The 18237-nt window shown below is 47.0% G+C and overlaps 1 protein-coding gene across 3 annotated transcripts in view; it reads right to left on the bottom strand.

Annotated features, from left to right (window-relative positions):
• The window catches only part of MMP28 (matrix metallopeptidase 28), a 43444-nt gene extending 31195 nt beyond the window's left edge, over positions 1–12249 (bottom strand). For 2 of the 3 annotated variants that reach the window (XM_073315565.1, XM_073315568.1), the window contains exon 1: positions 12140–12249. In XM_073315565.1, the coding sequence (XP_073171666.1) occupies positions 12140–12238 (99 nt within the window). In that variant the 5' untranslated portion in view covers positions 12239–12249. Of the gene's footprint in view, positions 1–11105; positions 11899–12139 lie in introns of those variants that run through there. The other variant, XM_073315567.1, reaches the window with a different exon arrangement.
• Positions 12250–18237: the final 5988 nt, after the last annotated feature.

The raw sequence follows: 18237 nt of genomic DNA, 5'->3' as shown, positions 1-18237 counted from the left end.
GCCTGAAAATATTAACAGTCGCTCATCTGCACTTGATTGCTTGGGACACAACGTTCACGTCTGGAAATAGTGCAGCAAAACCAGGCCCACCTAGGAGTACACAGTTGCGTGGATGTTGCTTACTTGTGATTTTCGTGGGGACAGAAGTCACAGAACTGAGATCTTCCCATCCCAAAAGCATCAGCCTCTACCACTTTGAGCTAAAAGGGACTCTTCTTTCTCTGCTGGCATATAGGCCTCATGACATTATTGGGCCATTCTGATTCCAGCCAGCAGAGGGCAGTAGTTTTTGCACTGTCACATACATGCGCCCGTTTGTTACAATACACTGCCAATAAAATACACATTTTTGAGAGTCACTGAGTTTTTGGAAACACTGCGACGTGCCTCTCAAACAGAGAGCTCTGGGAATAGCCTGCCAACCACACAGCCCACAGCCAAAGTTCACCAAGCGTCCTGAAATGGTTCTAAGCCTCTGAGGGACGAGAAAGACGCTGGATGTCGATCAGCTCCATTCTGCGCCCTACAAAGTCAATGGCAAGACTCCCATGGCCTTCAGTGGGGGAAAGGATCGAGCACAGGAGAGATTTGTGGCCACAGTAAAGTTGTGTGCGCAAGGTCTTCTGCTGCAAAGGAACCGGGTGCATCACTGGAGAGGGAACATGATCTCATGGCATTCTCTGCTCTGCAGCAGGGAGTTCTGTTTTCCAGATTGTTCTTTAATTATTAATTATTTAAATAAAGGGACCTCGTCAGGTCAGACTTGGTCCAACATACAAGATGCATAGAAAAGTTCTCAGGAAATTGTCTCCCATCCCAGTGGAAACAGTTTCATTCGACAACCAACCTCCCCGGCTAGCAATGAGAACCAGAGAGCGTAACTGATGGGAAACTGAAGTGAGACCAACTGGGCTGTTTTCATGATCCAAGGTGTCACCAATACATTTGGGTGGGTGGGTTAAGCAGGGTGGATGTAGATATTTTGTTTTAAACTATATATTTGTGGTGTCCTGAGGACCATGTTGGATTTGCAAGCTATCATTTTAAGGGGAGAAGGGGCTCCTGGTCTTGCTTGCAGGCTAGAGGGCTCTGCAGTGAAGCTTGTGATGAGAGTCAGGCTGGAAAGTTATGCCTCCCTGCCCCCAGGGAGCAGCCTGTTTTGTCTCTCCTATTTTTGGGTTCTTATGTAGTTCTCTCTGAATTCTGAGAAATAAAGTTATGTTACATTGCAACCTTTCAGCAGAGTATTTACGGTTTTATCTCACTTCTTTATGTGTATGCTGTCAAACATAACAATGGCTTTTAACTACTATTTTACCCTACACCTCCACAGTTCCTGCACAGGCAAGTTACACTCTGTTGCATTAACATCCCATCCTTTTTGGTGTCTGCCATGACAGGCCATAACCCTGCACCCGCAATGGGAGCTTTGACACTGAATTCAAGGTGAGCAGGATCAGGGCCTAGTTGTCGCAACTCCCTTTGGCGAGTCCATTCCAGGCTCCAGTTGCTATGGCTACGAGCAGATCTGGGATTTCTTCCTCCATCACATTTAGCCTGCTGCTTCTATTATTCTGTGAGACGAACAGTTCCCTCCCTTCACTCCTCAGAATTGTTTATAGCTGCCTTCCTTCAGTCTTCTCCTTCCCAGGCTATAATCTCAATTCCTTCAGACTGTCTTCTCGGAGGCCTTCTTCTCCAGCACTGTCCTTCACTACAGCGTGTCTAAGACAGGCTAGAGCTTTCGCCACGAGATCTGGGTTCAATTCTCAGCTCTGCCACGGACTTACAGGGTGGGGGGGGGGGGTGATTAACACAGCAACTTGACTGATACTACCATTAACTCAAATCTGACTTAAACAGAGTCTGTTGCGGACAGAGTTACGTCACTAAAAGCCTTTGCACAGACCCAGTTATACCAGAATCGATCATTTTGCTCTGCTGAATCAGAAAAGGCTATACGGATACAAAAGCTTTTAGACCACAAGTGCATCTAGCCTCAGGGTTTTTGCCCCTTTAACTATACCAGCATACCTGAAACAGAAACATTTTTCAGTGTAGACAAGACCATGGTGTCCCCGTGCCTCAATTCACCATCTGTACAATGGGCATCCTGCCCGGCCTCCCAGGGAGGTTGTGAGGACAAATCCATCCATGGTAGTGAGGCGCTCAGGTCCTAAGGTTTCCAATTATTGTTCCTAGGTGTCTGACTTTAAATTCATTAGCACTGAATCTCATCTCACTGCACGCAGCCCTCGCGCTTCTGATTAATTCGGGTGACTTTGCTGTTTGGCTCGGTCTTTGTGAGCAATTGCTTTCAGGGAAAGCCAAGCCGTTTCCGTTAGCATGCTATCCTAGCATGCTACAAAGAGAGCTCATTTCTCATTAATCCAGCTTCTAGCCAAGACTCGGCAGAGACCAGCAGACCCCCAGAGGCACTGCACTGTTCCATCTCTGTTCTCTCCGGTACTTCCCTTTCCTTATCAGCATTCCTGGAGTAAATACACCTGAGTTAAGGGGGGGGGGAAATGCAGGCGGACCACAGATTTCATCATATAGCCCTGCCAGAGACTGTGTCTTTCCAGCTGTGATATACAACACCTGGTATAGCCAAACACACACAAAACGTTAGAGACACAAGGTGGGCGCGGTGATCTCTTTTATTGGCCCAACTTCTGTTGGTGAGAGAGCCGAGCTTCAGGAAGAGATCTGTCTCGCTGGAAAGCTTCTCTCTCTCAGCAACAGAAGTTGGTCCAACAAAACCATCACCTCACTCACCTTGTCTCTCTAAGATCCTAGGACTGACACGGCTGAAACCACACAGCACAGAAAAAAAAAATGTCTGAGGAATAAGACTGTTTCTCTCCCCTCCCCTCCCCTCTTTAACACCTATTCCTTTGTGTTTGTTACTCCGCAGATGAACTTAGATCACCACCAGTTACTTGTATGGTGCTTGCTGGTCTTATTTCCAACTGTTTCATTGCACCCAAAGGTGCAATGCAGCACAAATGGAAAGCCGACGCCCCCGATACAAAAAGTGCATGGTCTTATTACAATATTGTTATGCCACAACATATTTCCAATCAGAGAGTCTAAAAGCCCTTTACAAACATTCAAAGGGAAACTCGGTTTTAAAAAAAAGTCACGTTTTAAGCACATTCCCGTGTGTGTGCTTTAATAATACCTCAAATTCTTAAAACGGGGAGGGGGGGAAATCTAATGTATTTTTCTCTACAAAGGGCTTGTCTGTTGTTGAAAGTTAACTGCAATTTAGGTAGGGTGTGAATTTAAAGCACAGACACTATTCTGGAGTAATTGTGTGTGTCAACAAGGTCTCATGCTGTGTGTGAAGCGCTTGTCTCTATGGAGAGTTACTCCAGAATCGCTATTCCTGATTAACTCTCGGTTTGGATGCTTTTATTCCAGAGTGCCATATTCCAAATCAGTTTAATCCACAAAGTGGGGTTAATCAGGAATAGCTGTGCTGCTTTAAATTCATACTGTGCCTAATCTGAATTAGCTTCCCAGCATATACAAGCCCTTAAAACGTTCTGGATTTCACTCCGCTTTGAAAATGAAACTAGGCTTGTCACCTTGCCTTTAGTTTCTGGCCAGTTTCACTTGCCAGCTCTCATGGGAGGCAATATTTGGGTTGTAAACACAGCAGGGGAATGTTTATTTGGGTTTTTTTTTTTAAATGGTTTCCATTATTACTCTGGGGACCAGTTATGTAATCAATTGCACAGACCCTGGATAGAGCATGATTATTCCTTGTGGGTGACATTCACTCCCGCGCGGAGAGGTAGCGAATACAGCCCTGCAAATCCACAGATATTTGCGGACCTTTTTCGCGGATCATGGATCAGATGCAGATACAAACCTCTAGTAGTGAAATGGATATAGGTTTTATGCTGGCCATCCACAAAGGGGTGAGTTCTGCTTTGCGTGTATAGTTCTCTGGCTCTGCATGGCAATTATAGATATTGAACACGACAAGGATCCAGGTCCCCAAAGGTATTTAGGCACCTAATTCCCACTGAAATCAATGGAATGCAGGTGCCTAAATACCTTTGGGATTGGGGGCAAGGTCCCTGCACCAGAGACCTTTGACTATAACAATGGAACCCAAGAATCCTGACTCTCAGCCACCTCTGCTCTAACCAATAGACAACACAGCCTCTAGAATTGCCACAGCTCTGAACCCCCACCCCGGAGAATACAAATAGGGGGATTTTATGTCACTTGATCAAAACAAGATGATTAAATCTCATTACAGCTACAGTTTAAAGTTACTAGGCAGAGCTAGAAGCCATCATTAAAAGTTTCGCAATGCTAGGAAAGTTTTAGCCCCCACCCCACCCCGTCCGCTGCCACAGAAGGGAAAATTCTATTTTCCATGCAATATAAAAAGCAGCAGGAAATGAATAGTTGAGCATTAAAGGAAAACATGCCCAGCACTCCCTCTGCACCGGAGAATGGAGCAACACAAGAGGGAAATTCTTCTGGCTGGTTCAAAGCCAGACTCACAGAAGGCAGCAAGTGCCCCAGGGAGCAGGTCAAGCCAGGGCAGGAAGGACTTACTATGCACAGGGCTGAGGATGCTGTGGGGGAAGGGATTCATTGGGTGAAAGTGGCGAAGGTATTTGACCCTTTCGGGCCCTGACACGGATGCTCACTGACAAAGGAGCACACCCCTAAAAGGTGGCCTGTATTATCCCATTTGGCAGACAGGGAAACTGAGGCAGGGAAGTGAAATGGTGTAGCCTCTCTGTGCCTCGGTTCCTTATCCATAGGACAAGGAGAACAGCCCTGCCCTGCCCCACAGGGGCGCTGTGAAGATAAATACACCGAAGAGCATGAAGCACTCAGGCCCAGATCCTCAAAGGTATATAGGCACCTAACGACCATTGATTTCAATGGGAACTTGGCAGTTGGCACTTTCATACCTTTGAGGATCTGGAGACTCGAGTACTAAGGCAATGGGGGCCTTGTAAGTACCTATGATACAGATCCTGCTTTCCTGGTCAGGACCTGACCCAAAGCCCATTGAAGCCAATTAGGGCTTTATGGCAGAGACTTCAGCCCTGGAGCAGACAGCCCACCCACTGCTGTTCCCATGAATGACTTGCATGAAGCTTGGCCCTGGTTGCCTGCAGCTGGAAGGGAAGACAAAGCTGCAACGTCCTGGCCTCGCTTCGGATAACACTCCAAGAGAGCAAGAGTTCCCGCCGGGGAAAACATCCCTATGGACACTTCAGGCCGAGGGCAAGGTGTTTCCTCACTTGAAAGTGTCCATAGGCAAGAAGCAAACACCGTTTGAATTTCCTCCCCTTGGAAACCACAATTAGAAGCAACAGATTTTAGTTGCAGGTTGAATCCTTAACCCCAAGACAGCGGGACTTCAGGCAGACCGTAATTGTTTTAGATCAGAAACACTTCGAAGGCCCTTCTCCCTCATTTGAATGATAGTTTCAGCTGGATGCCACGTCCTTTGGACCTCAGCCTCTCTCCGGCTATCGGTCCCACCTGGCACAACTCAGAAATCTACAAAGAACCTATTTTTGTATCTCCCTTTCCCCGTCACAGTGGATAAAGTGGCTGCCACGCAAGCGAATCCACATGCATTCCAATTCAGCAGTTAAACCAATAAGTTCCTTCCTGCAAGGTCAGCATTACCAATGGCTAGCACAGTAAACAATTTGTACAGTGGGGGGTGGGGCTGAGAGCCATTGAACCCATCTGTAAACCCTGGATATGATGGAAACCTCTTCAAGCCAGGGGGTGCGGCAGCCCCCCCAGCACCCCTACTTCCAGCACCCCTGCTTAGGGGTTGCGAAGACACGCAGAGGGCCAATAGCATCACTGAAAGTCAATGGGAGCTGCAGGTGCTCATCATCTCTGAAATGAAGGCCCTTAACTCCCATGCCTCAGTTTCCCTCCAACAGGGATAACGATACTTACCTACTTCACAGAACTGATAAGGATTTAATTAACGTTTACAAAGCATGGCAAGATGCTTGGGTGAAGAGCGCTATAGGAGGATAAACACTGTGATGGTAGGATCCATGCTACCTGCATCACCCTAAACTATTCACTGCTTTCTAAACATGTGGTTTAGGGGGATGCAAAGACTTCTTGTTTGTCTATTTCCCACACTCCCAAGCTGCACTCTGGATGGCACAACCTCTTGGAGTGAGTCCTCATGGATCTTTTTTCAAACACACATACGATACTTCAAGTACAGCCCTAGTTTCCTCCATCACTGAAAAGGTACACGAACCAAGTTCAACGGAAAACGAGGTCCGAGATCGGTTAAACCAACACCCTGCTTTACTCTTCCTCCCATGCCACCCCTGCATATGAAATTCCTCCATAAGGAATGCCCTCTCCTGCATGTCCCTCAAGACCCACTCCAACATGAAATTAACCAACAGACAACAGAATGATTGGAACAAAGATAGAACATGTAAGCTGTTTACATTTTGACTGTATATTTTAAGCCTTTTCCAAGCTCTTCATGCTTTGTTTGTCTTCTTGACCTGCCTTTTCTGGGCAGGGACTGTGGGCTAGATCTTCAGCTGGTGTAAATGGAGTATCTTCATCAATTTCAGTGGACCAGACCTGCAACGGCATTATACCAACCTGGCCCAGTGGCTTCCTGCTTGTTTGGAAAGCGCCAAGCAGAGCCCGGGTGGTGCTGGAACACCAATAATACATAGTATATCCCTATAAAAATTAGATACATCTAACCACCACGAGGAGTTTGAAATGCACACAGTTTCAGACCTGTGTCTCATCTGTGCCGTGTTATTTTCCACTGAGCAATCAAAGAGATTCTTCTCAGTTGCTTCAATATTAAATAAATAAATTTCACATCAGCATAAACTAGAATTTCCCCTTTGCTCGTGAACTGTATGCCTCCCCCCTCCTTTCGTCTTCTGGCCTCCGCGTTCTGGCTACCGTAGACTCCCTTCACTCAGCACAGACGCTGGGAAAATAACTGCCGTTGTAAACGCAGACAGCCTTCTCGGCTTTGCCCTGAGCGACTGCAACGACTTGGGACTGAGCCTGCATTCCCCGCTCGGTGGCCCAATGGTCATCTCGCTCGCCCCCGGGAGAGGCAGGAGTCGCTGTGGTGCAAGTGAAACCAGATGGGTTAAGGAGCCTGGGGGAGTTTTGCCAGCGTTCAGAATGAGGCTCTGACCCAACAAACACCCAAATACCTGCCGAACCAGTTTTCACCCGCTGCTCTTTTTAAAAAGTATTAATGTTTGGGGGAAGGGGGGGCTTGGTTTTGTTTTTAAAGGGATATCAAGAGAGGGAAAAAATAGAATCCGTCACCATTAGTCAGAATAAAAGTCAGGAAAGCGAAATCTGACTGGTCCCAGAAGCTTTCAAACATTTGACTCCAGGGCGTTCTTTTCAGCAACAAGCAATGATTGTTTCATGACCCAGCTGTAAAGAAAGTTTGATTGTTCACGCTGCACATTCACATCTGTGACTCATGTAATTGCGTCGCAATTATCCACATGGAGGTTCACGTTCGTAGAATCGTAGAACATCAGGGTTGGAAGGGACCTCAGGAGGTCAACTAGTCCCACCCCCTGCTCAAAGCAGGACCGATCCCCAATTTTTGCCCCCAGATCCCTAAATGGCCCCCTCAGGGATTGAACTCACAACCCTGGGTTTAGCAAGCCAACGCTCAAACCACCGAGCTATCCCTCCTCCCCCCCCCCACTTAAAATCTTTGAACTTTGACACCTTGGTGTGATCACTAGCCATTGTTAGCAGCTATGATCTAATGAGCCTTTTATTCCTCCTTAGATTACAGGATCAATAAAATGATGACGGTTATTCCTTACAGGAAATCGACTCATGACCTCTCCCTCCACCCCAGTGCTGCTTTTCCTCCTGTTAAGGGGGGAAATATATTGGAGCCAAATTGAAGGAATTATTCCAGCAGCAGAATTTTTAAAAACAGTTTAATTTAAATCTTTCACAAGGAAAGTTTGTGGGGGTGTCACTCTTAGCAGAAATACAATAGCACCTACAGACCAGCATCCCACTGGGCGAGACCCTGCGTAGATACTTGGCAAGAGATAGTCCCTGGCCCAGAGAGCCCATGTCTGGACAGCTACGGGGCTGCAGCTGGGCTGCCATGGTGTAGATGTTTCCGACAGCGACAGAAGGGGTTTTCCCGTTGAGGTCGTTATTCCACCACTGCGAGACGGTAGCTAGATTTACAGAAGAATTCTTCCACCGACCTAGTTGTGTCTTTCCCCATGGATTAGGACTCAGGGTGTGAAATTTCTCAGAGCGTGGAGCTAAATCCATCTAATCTTTAAACGGAGAGCAGGCCTAAGTGATTTGCACAAGGACAGTCGGTGGCCAAGCTGGGAGTGTAAACTAATGCATCCAAATCCAGTGCTTTCCCCAGAAGGTCTTAGTTTTCAAGCAGCATTTTTCTTTCTTTGCCTATCTGTAAATTTCAAATATCATCCAAGCATTTTCCCCCTCCCTTTGGGTGTATATGCTGAAATTGACATTTATTGACGTGTGCTGATAAAACCTAACCCTTCCCAGCCTTGCTCTGATGAAAAGTCTCTGATGTGGGCAACGTGATAGATCCACAGTTCACTAAAGTGGGACATATTTGATTTCTGCCACTCCAACATCACCTATTTCCTGCTGTGGTAGGAGTGCGAGGTTAGCCCCACAAGAGTGAGGTTTTGGGTAGGGTTGCCAAACAATTTTTAAAAAAAAATCACAATTAATTGTAAGATTAAAAAAAGTCATGATTAATCACAGTTTTAAACAATAGCAGAATACCAATTTAAATTTATGATAAATATTTTGGATGTTTTTCCTCCGTTTTCAAATAAATTGATTACAACACAGAATGCAAAGTATGCTGTGTTCACTTTATATTATTCTTATTGATGACAAATATTTGCACTGTGAAAAAGATAAACTACTGAAATAATATTTTTCAGTTCACCTCATACAAGTACTGTAGTGCAATCTCTTTATTGTGAAAGTGAAACTGAAACTGACAAATGTAACTGGTTTTTTACCTAACTGCGCTCAAAAACAAAACAATGTAAAACTTTAGAGCCTACAAGTCCACTCAGTCCTACTACTTGTTCAGCCAATCACTAAGACAAACAAGTTTCTTTACATTTTTACGGGAGATAATGCTGCCTGCTTCTTATTTACAATTTCACCTGAAAAAGAGAACAGGCATTCACATGGCACTATTGTAGACAGCATTGCAAGGTATTTACATGCCAGATATGCTAAACATTTGCATGCCCCTTCATGCTTCAATCACCATTCCAGAGGACACACTTCCATGCTGATGATGCTTGTTAAAAAAAAAGAGAGTTAATTTCTGTTGGCAGCATCTAAGTCAGATGATGAAAATGAAGGTGCGTCGGTTTACACGGCTTTGCATCATTATCTTTTTTACCGTGCAAATATTTGTAATAAAAAAATAATAATATAAAGTTAGGGTGACCAGATGTCCCGTTTTTAAAGGAACAGTCCTGTTTTTTTGGGACTTTTTCTTATATAGCCATCTATTGCCCCCCACCCCATCCCGTTTTTTCCACAGTTGCTATCTGGTCACCCTATATAAAGTGGGCACTGTACACTTCACATTCTGTGTTGTAATTGAAATCAATACATTTGAAAAGGTAGAAAAACATCCAGAAACATTTACAATACATTTAAATTGGTATTCTATTACTCTTTAACAGTGCGATTAAAACTGCTATTTATTTTTTAAATCTCGTTAATTTGTTTTGCGTTAATCGCTGGCGTTAACTGCGATTAGTGGACAGCCCTCGTGTTTAGTTCCTTTAAAGGCAGCACCAATTCCGCTGAAGCCGCACAATACAACAAGGGAGAGGGAATGCACACTACCTCTCACAACACAGCAGGCTAATCCCAGCACTCGATAACAAACAAAAATACAAAATCCACTCCTGCCCGTGCTGGCAAGCTCAATTTTACACACACAGACTGAGTGGCTATGTTGGAGGAGCTACTATACCAAGTGAAGGCAGATTTAGGAATATTTTGGTGGATTTCTCAGCACATATAAATACTCCTAGGGAAGTGCATTCAGTTTGTGCTCAAGACTGAGCATGTGAAGGGGGAGAGAAATGGGAGCCAGACACCACAGTGATATGGGGGGAGGAGGTATAAAAAATTCCTCAGTGAGGTTTCAGCTATGCCTTACATTCTCTCTCACTTCTCCAACAACCCTTTATGCATCCGATGAAGTGAGCTGTAGCTCACGAAAGCTTATGCTCAAATAAATTGGTTAGTCTCTAAGGTGCCACAAGTATTCCAACCCTTTCTCTGTCTTTCTTTTCTAAACAATCTTTCTGCCTATTTCTAATGGCTTCATGGTATTTCCTTCATCAAGCTACAGGGATTTTGTCATTTAATGCATTGTACACAGAGAGCCAGATTCCGGAAAACACTTCCGCACGTGCTTACCTTTAAGCATGTGCTTAACTTTAATTGATGCCAATGGGACCGAAGCACACACCCCACTGTTTTAAGAAAGTCCCGCTGACTGCAAGGAGAATTGGCAAAGTGCTTCCCTGAATCAGCTAAACGTTGGCCAGTGCCCTCAGCATGGGACTGGGAGCCAACTCTCCCAAATTCAAATCCAATCTGAATCCACACCCTCCTTTTCTCCATGTGCATAGAGGGGATAATAATGGTTCAACATTCAGATATTTCAGATGTAGCTTTTCAACTTTATTTTTTATTGCCATCACAGTCACCACTAACACAAAGAAAACCAAAGGCCAAGCCAGGGAATAAAACAATTAGCAATTTGCACACAAACTCGTGCGTCTAGTTTATGTAGTCCAGTGTTACCTACTCCTGTGGTTTTAATGACAAGTCTCGCCAAATTCGATGTTTTTTCTTAAAACTTCAGCTTCTAGAGTCATGTGATTAATTCAGGATAATTATTATTATTGATACCACCACCACCTAGCTCTTAGATAACACATTTCATCAGCAGATCTCAAAGCGCTCATCTCCACTTTCATGTAAAAACAAAAATAAACGTTGACGGTACTTACGTGGCCTGCGGGACTGTAGTATCTGAGCATGTCACACTTGAACATATTCATCCTTCCAACCTGCCGTGACGCAGTGCTATTATCCCCATTTTACAGATGCGGAACTGAGGCAGAGAGCAACTACATGCCCAAGGCCACACAGGAAGTCAGTGGCAGAGCAGGGATTTGAATAGAGGATTCCCAAGTCCCAGGCCCTAAACACTGGTCCATCCTTCCTGTTTTTCTAACCCTCAGGACTGAGGGGAGGTGCTTAAAAATGTCACACACACACACACACACACCTTAAGGCTCAAAACCCAGAGGGGAATAAAAAGAATCCAAAATTATTTATTTATTTGTAAATCTCATGATTTTATGCCAGTCTCACAATTTTAAGAGCTGGGCTCAGGGTTCTGGAGCAGTTGGGGTTGGGAATGCAGATAATAATTGGGGGGAACGGGGGGGGTGGAAACAGCTTCTCCCAGATCTTGTAGGTTATACTTTAAAACCATGCTGCTGCCTGGTTTTATGCACGTGCTTGATTTTTTATAACCATGAGCAATCCCAGTTAACCCAATGGCACTCTACCCATGGTTTGAAAATTATGCATCTGTGTAAATCTTCACTGAATCAGAGCCCCCATGAGAGGAACCTCAAAGCCCTAAAGGCTCCCTTTGTTCTGTGCCAAAATCTGACACCTAAATTCTCCAGAATGAACAGGAGGGGAGACCCCCCTTCAGTGCCATAAAGACAAAAATAAACTGAAACCCAAATAAAATGGCAAAATGACCCAGATAAAGGAATCCCCCCATTTCCCTTAGAGCCGATTTCAGTCGGTCTCTCACGTAGCCCCGTGTTGTTCTAGGGCGAGGGATAGCGGGATCTCCCCATGGGCCCCCCGGGATCCCCACAGCCCCCCAGAGCCCCCCGGGATCCCCGCAGCCCCCCCAGAGCCCCCCGGGATCCCTCTGCCCCTCCCCAGGGCGCCCTGCCCCGCGCACCCCGGAGTTCCCCCCGGGCTGGGCAGCTCCCCCCGCCTCGCCCCAGCCCCTCACCTCGGCGGCCCCCCGCTCCAGGCTGGCCCCCGGGCCGGGCGCCGCCAGCAGCAGGAGCCCCAGGGCCAGGGCGGCCAGGGCGGCAGCCGCCGCCTCCATCCCCGTGCGCTCCGCCGGCCGCTCTGGCGCCTGGCCCCGGGAGCAGCCCGGCCGGGCTCGCCAGCTGGGGCAGGGCTCGGCACGCCCGGCCGAGGCGAGCTGCCTGGGCGGGGCGCTCGGCTCGCCGCCCCCGCTGGGGGCTGGTCCCGGCCCCGGGGCTCAGGCAGATCCGCCGGCAGCAGCTTGCGGGGACCAGCTGGAAACTCTCCGCTGGCCACGATTCTGCTGGGTCTGTGCCCCCAAACTTTGGCCGAGTTCCCCCCGGCTTCAGCCGCTGCGCCCCATAAACCCGCCTCGCCGCTCTGGGGGCCCCACTCCCCCGTCCTGGCAGCCCCCCCGGTGCCCCGCCGGGCTCCTCGGAGCTGGGATGAACCGAAGGGGATGAGAGGCGACCTCTGGAAGGTGCCAGGGCCCGGCCCGGCCCGGCCCCTGCTGGCCGATGCACCCAGCTCCTCTGCAGGGCACTTGTCCTCAAGCGGCTGGTTAGTTCTGCCAACCCCTTTCCCCCCAGCTTCCCAGTCTAGACCCGAAGAAGAGCTGGGTGTGAGCTGGCCAGCCTGTCTTTGTTGGCCCAGTCCAAGATATTGCCCCGCCCGCCTGGTCTCTGGGGGATAAAAGGAGACAGGATGGACCCGGAACAGAGCTGGGCCAAGAAGGGATGTTTTGGGTCCCTGGCAATTCTGAAATTTTAAACAAATATATATATATTATACATGGTTTGAGGTCAAACCCAAGCAGGGATATTTTTGAATCAAAAGGTTGACACATTTTGTTTGAGATCAACCGGAATGTTGCGTGGTGACTTTCAATCGTGATCCTTTAACAAAATTAAAGGAAATTTTGAAATAGAGAGACATTTTGAATGGCAAAATCAAACCCTTGAGCGGTTTTCTTTTCTTTCTTTCAAGGTGGGGGGGGGCACGGAAAACAATTGGGCACCATGGACACAAATTCACAACACACTGTGGGGTAGGTGAATCTGCAAAAAGCTTTGGGCTAAAAACATGGCCTAGCTCTCCTCTGGTGGCACAGGGCCCTGCCCTGGCTCTGCAGACAGCCACGAGCTTTGTGGGGGAGCAACACTGTGCCCATTTCACCTTGCCCCCCACTTCCTCAACAGAACAGTCTGGCAGACGCTCCCCCTCCAGGCAGCCCCTTTCCAGGGCAGTTTGCACCAAGATTTTGGTGTATTGCTCTGGCCCACGTGGCTCATCTGCAGATGTGTTCATTTAAGCTAGGCATGGCTCCAACCCCTTCCAGCTCATTAATGAAGATGTTAAATAAAACCAGACCCAATCCCGGCCCCTCCAGACCTAGGGGCACTGCAGAGAGCTAGTAGCAAGCTACCGGAATTCACACCACGCTCCAGCCTTACATCATTATTATTTGTGTATTTCTATAGCAGCTGAAGTCTCTGACGCTGAGACCCCCTTGCAGTACGTGCTGTACACACGTATAGCAGGAGACAATCCTGATGCATTTACAGTATAAAGAGGAAGAGGAAGTTTTATCAGCCCCTTTTACAGATGGGGAAACTGAGGCACCGGGAAATTATTATTTTTTAATGACCAGCCCAAGGAGGTCAGAGCTGAAAGTTGAATGCAGTCCATTGAGTCTCTTACCCATGAGACCATCCTTCATCTCAAGGAATTCCTAACCTGCTTTCAAGACTTTACCCAGCCCTTTGTTCCGACTTTTATCCACCACGGACTAGTAACCCGGGAACAACAGCGACATGGGGTTAAGAAGCCCTGATCAAAAGTCTAACTCTTGTGTGTCTTTTGCAACTCAGAGTATGTCTACACCGCAGCTGGGGGTGTCACGCCCCCCTTGGAGAGACATACTCTGAGTTAGGTCTGACTAAGCCAGCATGCTAAAAATCACAGCATGGTAACAGCTGCACAGGGAGCCAGAGGGGCTAACCACCCTGAGGCCAATCCTGTTTGAAACCCTAGGTCCATCCTGGGGGCGGTTACCCCATTGTGGCCCCCTGTGCCCGGCTGCAGTGTAGACGAACCCACAGGCTCATTGCAACTAACTCACTCAAATTTTTTCTTTTCCCCCCTTTTCCAGTCCTCCCCATGCTGACTCCCGCTGAGCCTGTCCTGCTCCCATGTACCCCGTCCCGCCCTGCAGACAGTGGGCTCGCTTCCCAAGATTTCTGCACAATTGCAGCTCCTAGAAACTCATTTGGATGGAGAATACAGGGAGGCCCAGCTCAGTTTGAAGGGGTTCCAAGGCCCATAAGTCGGTCTCAGGAGAAGGACTCAGAGTTAGGCCACCTACGATTGATGCCAAAGTAGCACCAGTTTATATAGGCCACATCAACGCCCATCCCAACTGAAAACAATAGCCAGCCTCTGATTCTCCCAGCACGCCTTGCCTGATGTTTGTCTGTCATACAGATTGCCAGCTTGCAGGCTACAGAAGTGATTTAAAGGAAGAGAGAGGGGAGACCCTGGTGCTGCAGGATATTGGAGGCTGAGCGATAGCCGGCCCAAAGACAGGAAACGAAGGGAGTGGCAAGGCTGGAGTTGGGGCAGATGCTCAGATATCAGGGCAATGAGCCTGAATGCCTGGAGGGGCGAGGTGGGATATCATAAGAGACCGGGGCCAAGATGCGGGAGGGGGTGGTTCAGTGGAATATTTGGTGTCCGTTTACCGGCACAGCCAAGCGGATACAAGATCAGAATGTTCCTCAGGGCACTTCTAAGCAACAGTCCCTTTAGCAGGAAAAAAAAAGTCTCCTACACACGCATCAGTGTGTGAGATGGCTTGAGGAAGTAACCGTCCATCTGCTGTTTCACTTGAGAATACAACTATGGGAAAGTGACTGGCTTAGGTCCAAACAAAGCAGGAAACTCCATCCTCACATTACCCCGCTGCGCAGAGGTGTCTGGAAAAGCACCTGAACCAGGGCCCCCTAATGACTCAAGAAATGTTTGAACCTTCTAACTGCATTTCCTGAGTTTCCTTTCTGTGATTTTTAGGTTTCAGAGTAACAGCCGTGTTAGTCTGTATTCGCAAAAAGAAAAGGAGGACTTGTGGCACAAATTGGTTAGTCTCTAAGGTGCCACAAGTACTCCTTTTCTTTTTGTGATTTTTAGGAGGCTGGTGTCTGACCCATGCCGAAGCTGGGTCAAGGAGCCGGCCTTGAGCTCAAGGCTGAGTCAGGGCCCAGGCTCAAGTCTGGATTCTAGAAAGCCCAGGTCTGAAAAGCTGCTGCTCAAGAGATTTTGGCCCCTAAAACCAGAAACGTGAGTTCAGCTGCTCCTGTGAGAGCAATAGTTCTTTCAAGAATTTGGACACAGCTGAACTTAGACCTGAACTAAAGACCCTTTCAGGTTCAGGATCAAACTCAGAACTGCAATGTAGGGTGGGAATTACGTCCAGGAATTTGAACCCTGCCACTTTTCCTTCTTCCCCAAACTGAGAGAGACTCAGGTTCAAGGCTTTAAACCGTTTTCATCACACAAAATCCCAAAGAATATTGCAAATTACCTAGACCCAGGAATCAATTAACCTAGCATGGAAATGCAGCCACCTCTTGGGAGGAGAACAGCAGCCAGGCAACCAACACGCTATAGAGCAGCACCGGGAGGGGAAGTTTGGCCACAGACACCGTACAACAGCACCACAACTTCTTGAACATCCATACAGGGCCTTGTTTCTGGAAGATCGTAACTGCAGGGACTTCAAATTCTCCTTTTCTCCCCCAGCAGGTGATGAGACTTCCAGAATTTGAACCTCTGATTCTAAGGTGGCTCGCATCCCAGTGCTTAGCCTGAACTGCAGCCTCGAGTATTGTAATTGTAGCCTAAAAAACGTAATGGAGGGTAAAATACATCGCTACAGCAGCAGCTCTGCAGCCGTAAAGGTTTATGAAAATATACGGGGGGTGATGGCGTAGCAGTGCCGAGCAGCAAATAAATCATCGTCTGTTTCCGGCGGAGGTGAGTTCAGGAAAAGTTTATAAACCAACATTATGAATCACTATCGGCCAAGCATTCCAGGCTCCTCTGTTTGTTATCTTGATAACAAAATGACAACAAGAATTACTCTTTGCCGGGCCTTCTGGCAGATGGAATTGATGCGCAGGGATTAGATATGTAACTTCCCGTTGCATTGTGATAACGTTTTCCCATTGGTCTCATGCACATAAGAAAAATCTTGATGAAAAGGAGCTCCTACATAGCAGCCGCTTTTCAAAGCTGGCCTTTCTCCCATCCACCAACAGAATGGTTAACAGCTGTTTAGCAATAGGAAAGGTTCAAGGCAATTTTAATGCAATTAAAAAAAAAATCAAGTGGAAGGTGTTCATAGAATATCAGGGTTGTAAGGGAGCTCAGGAGGTCATTTTCAGGCTTTATTTTGGTTAAAATTTCCCAGGAATTTATCAGTGTTTATTATAATTTTTTTTAAAAAACAGGACAAAATTAACTGCATAGTTCTCTGGGTAAATATCAGGATTAACACTGGGGGATGGGAGGCCAGAAGAAAAACAACAAAGAGAGACAAGTGGGCCCAGAAGCAGAAAGGGAGTCATCTCCTCATGCTACCTCCTCCAACTCTTCCATTTCTGGGCCCACTTCAGTTCAGCAACCTGACCAGGTTACTGAGCCCCCATCTCTCCTTCCACAGCGGATAGCCGGCTCCAGGGAGTTACTGCACTTCTGTTTTTATGACTCAAGTACCCACCTGCACAGGTGCGTATCTTCCACTACCGTACCTTACTTTAACAGACAACCTTGCATTTGTACTTAGACTAATTTATTAACATAAGCACACCTACCTAATGTAATGGATTGGATTTCCTTAACGTGATCAGTATTTTCCATGTACTTGAGTGGCCAAAATTCAGGGGGAAATCAGTACAACCCAAAGGTAAAAAGGTAAAACCCAAGGTAAAAATTGGTAACCCAAAAACGAGGGGCCTTACCCTTACCCAGTGTAACCTTGGGTTAGCACTGACATGGCTTGAGTTGACCCATTGAGCTGAGTGGGAAAGACAGTGTGTATCTTCCATCTCCTGAACCACACAGTTCCCAGAAGACTATTTTTAAATTAAAGCTATTTGAGTTATGCGTGCGTAAAAATAAGTAAAACACATCGCAAGCTTAGGCCCCTGATCCTGCAAGGGTTTATACGCATGCTTCACTTTACGCGCTGAGTCTCACTTCCTTGGAGCCAAAGGAACTTTTCGGCGGGCCTGCAGTTATGCGGGATCAGGGCCTCGTTTGAATTACAGAAGGGTGTCAGAACTAAAAATTGAGGAGTTGGGTTTTTTTTTAAAAAAAAGCCTGCTCGCACCCGAGAGTGAATTTGGACTGCTGTGTTGCTGCCAAGCTTGTATAACGAAACTGAGGGCAACCAAAATTGGGGCAGGAGCAGGTGCCGCCTACTGGTGGAAACATAATAGATACCTGTGTCTGGGCTAATCTTGGTGTTTCTACTGGATGCAATCCTAGCTACACTGAAGTCAAAAAGAAAAGGAGGACGTGTGGCACCTTAGAGACTAACCAATTTATTTGAGCATGAGCTTTCGTGAGCTACAGCTCACTTCATCGGATGCATAAAGCGGAAACTGCAGAAGACATTATATACACAGAGACCATGAAACAATACCTCCTCCCACCCCACTCTCCCACTGGTAATAGCTTATCTAAAGTGATCACTCTCCTTACAATGTGTATGATAATCAAGTTGGGCCATAGCTGGAAATGGCCCAACTTGATTATCATACACATTGTAAGGAGAGTGATCACTTTAGATAAGCTATTACCAGCGGGAGACAGCACTGAAATTGCTTGGCCTTGTGTTGAATTCTTAGCTATTTTTGTGGCATTACAAATTCTGGAATTACTGCATCCCCGCTTTCTGTGCTGGCATCTCTCTGTGGTATGTAGTTATTTTATAAACTTGTTATTCCTCCTGGCAAGTGCCAGATGCATTTTTATAAATAATTTGTCACTGTTTCATAACAAGACCTTCCGAAACAA

Source organism: Lepidochelys kempii, chromosome 17 (genome assembly GCF_965140265.1).
Source record: "Lepidochelys kempii isolate rLepKem1 chromosome 17, rLepKem1.hap2, whole genome shotgun sequence".
Lineage (NCBI taxonomy): Eukaryota > Metazoa > Chordata > Testudines > Cheloniidae > Lepidochelys > Lepidochelys kempii.
The sequence above is the reverse complement of the archived record's forward strand: the minus strand, read 5'-3'. Positions and strand labels throughout refer to the sequence as shown.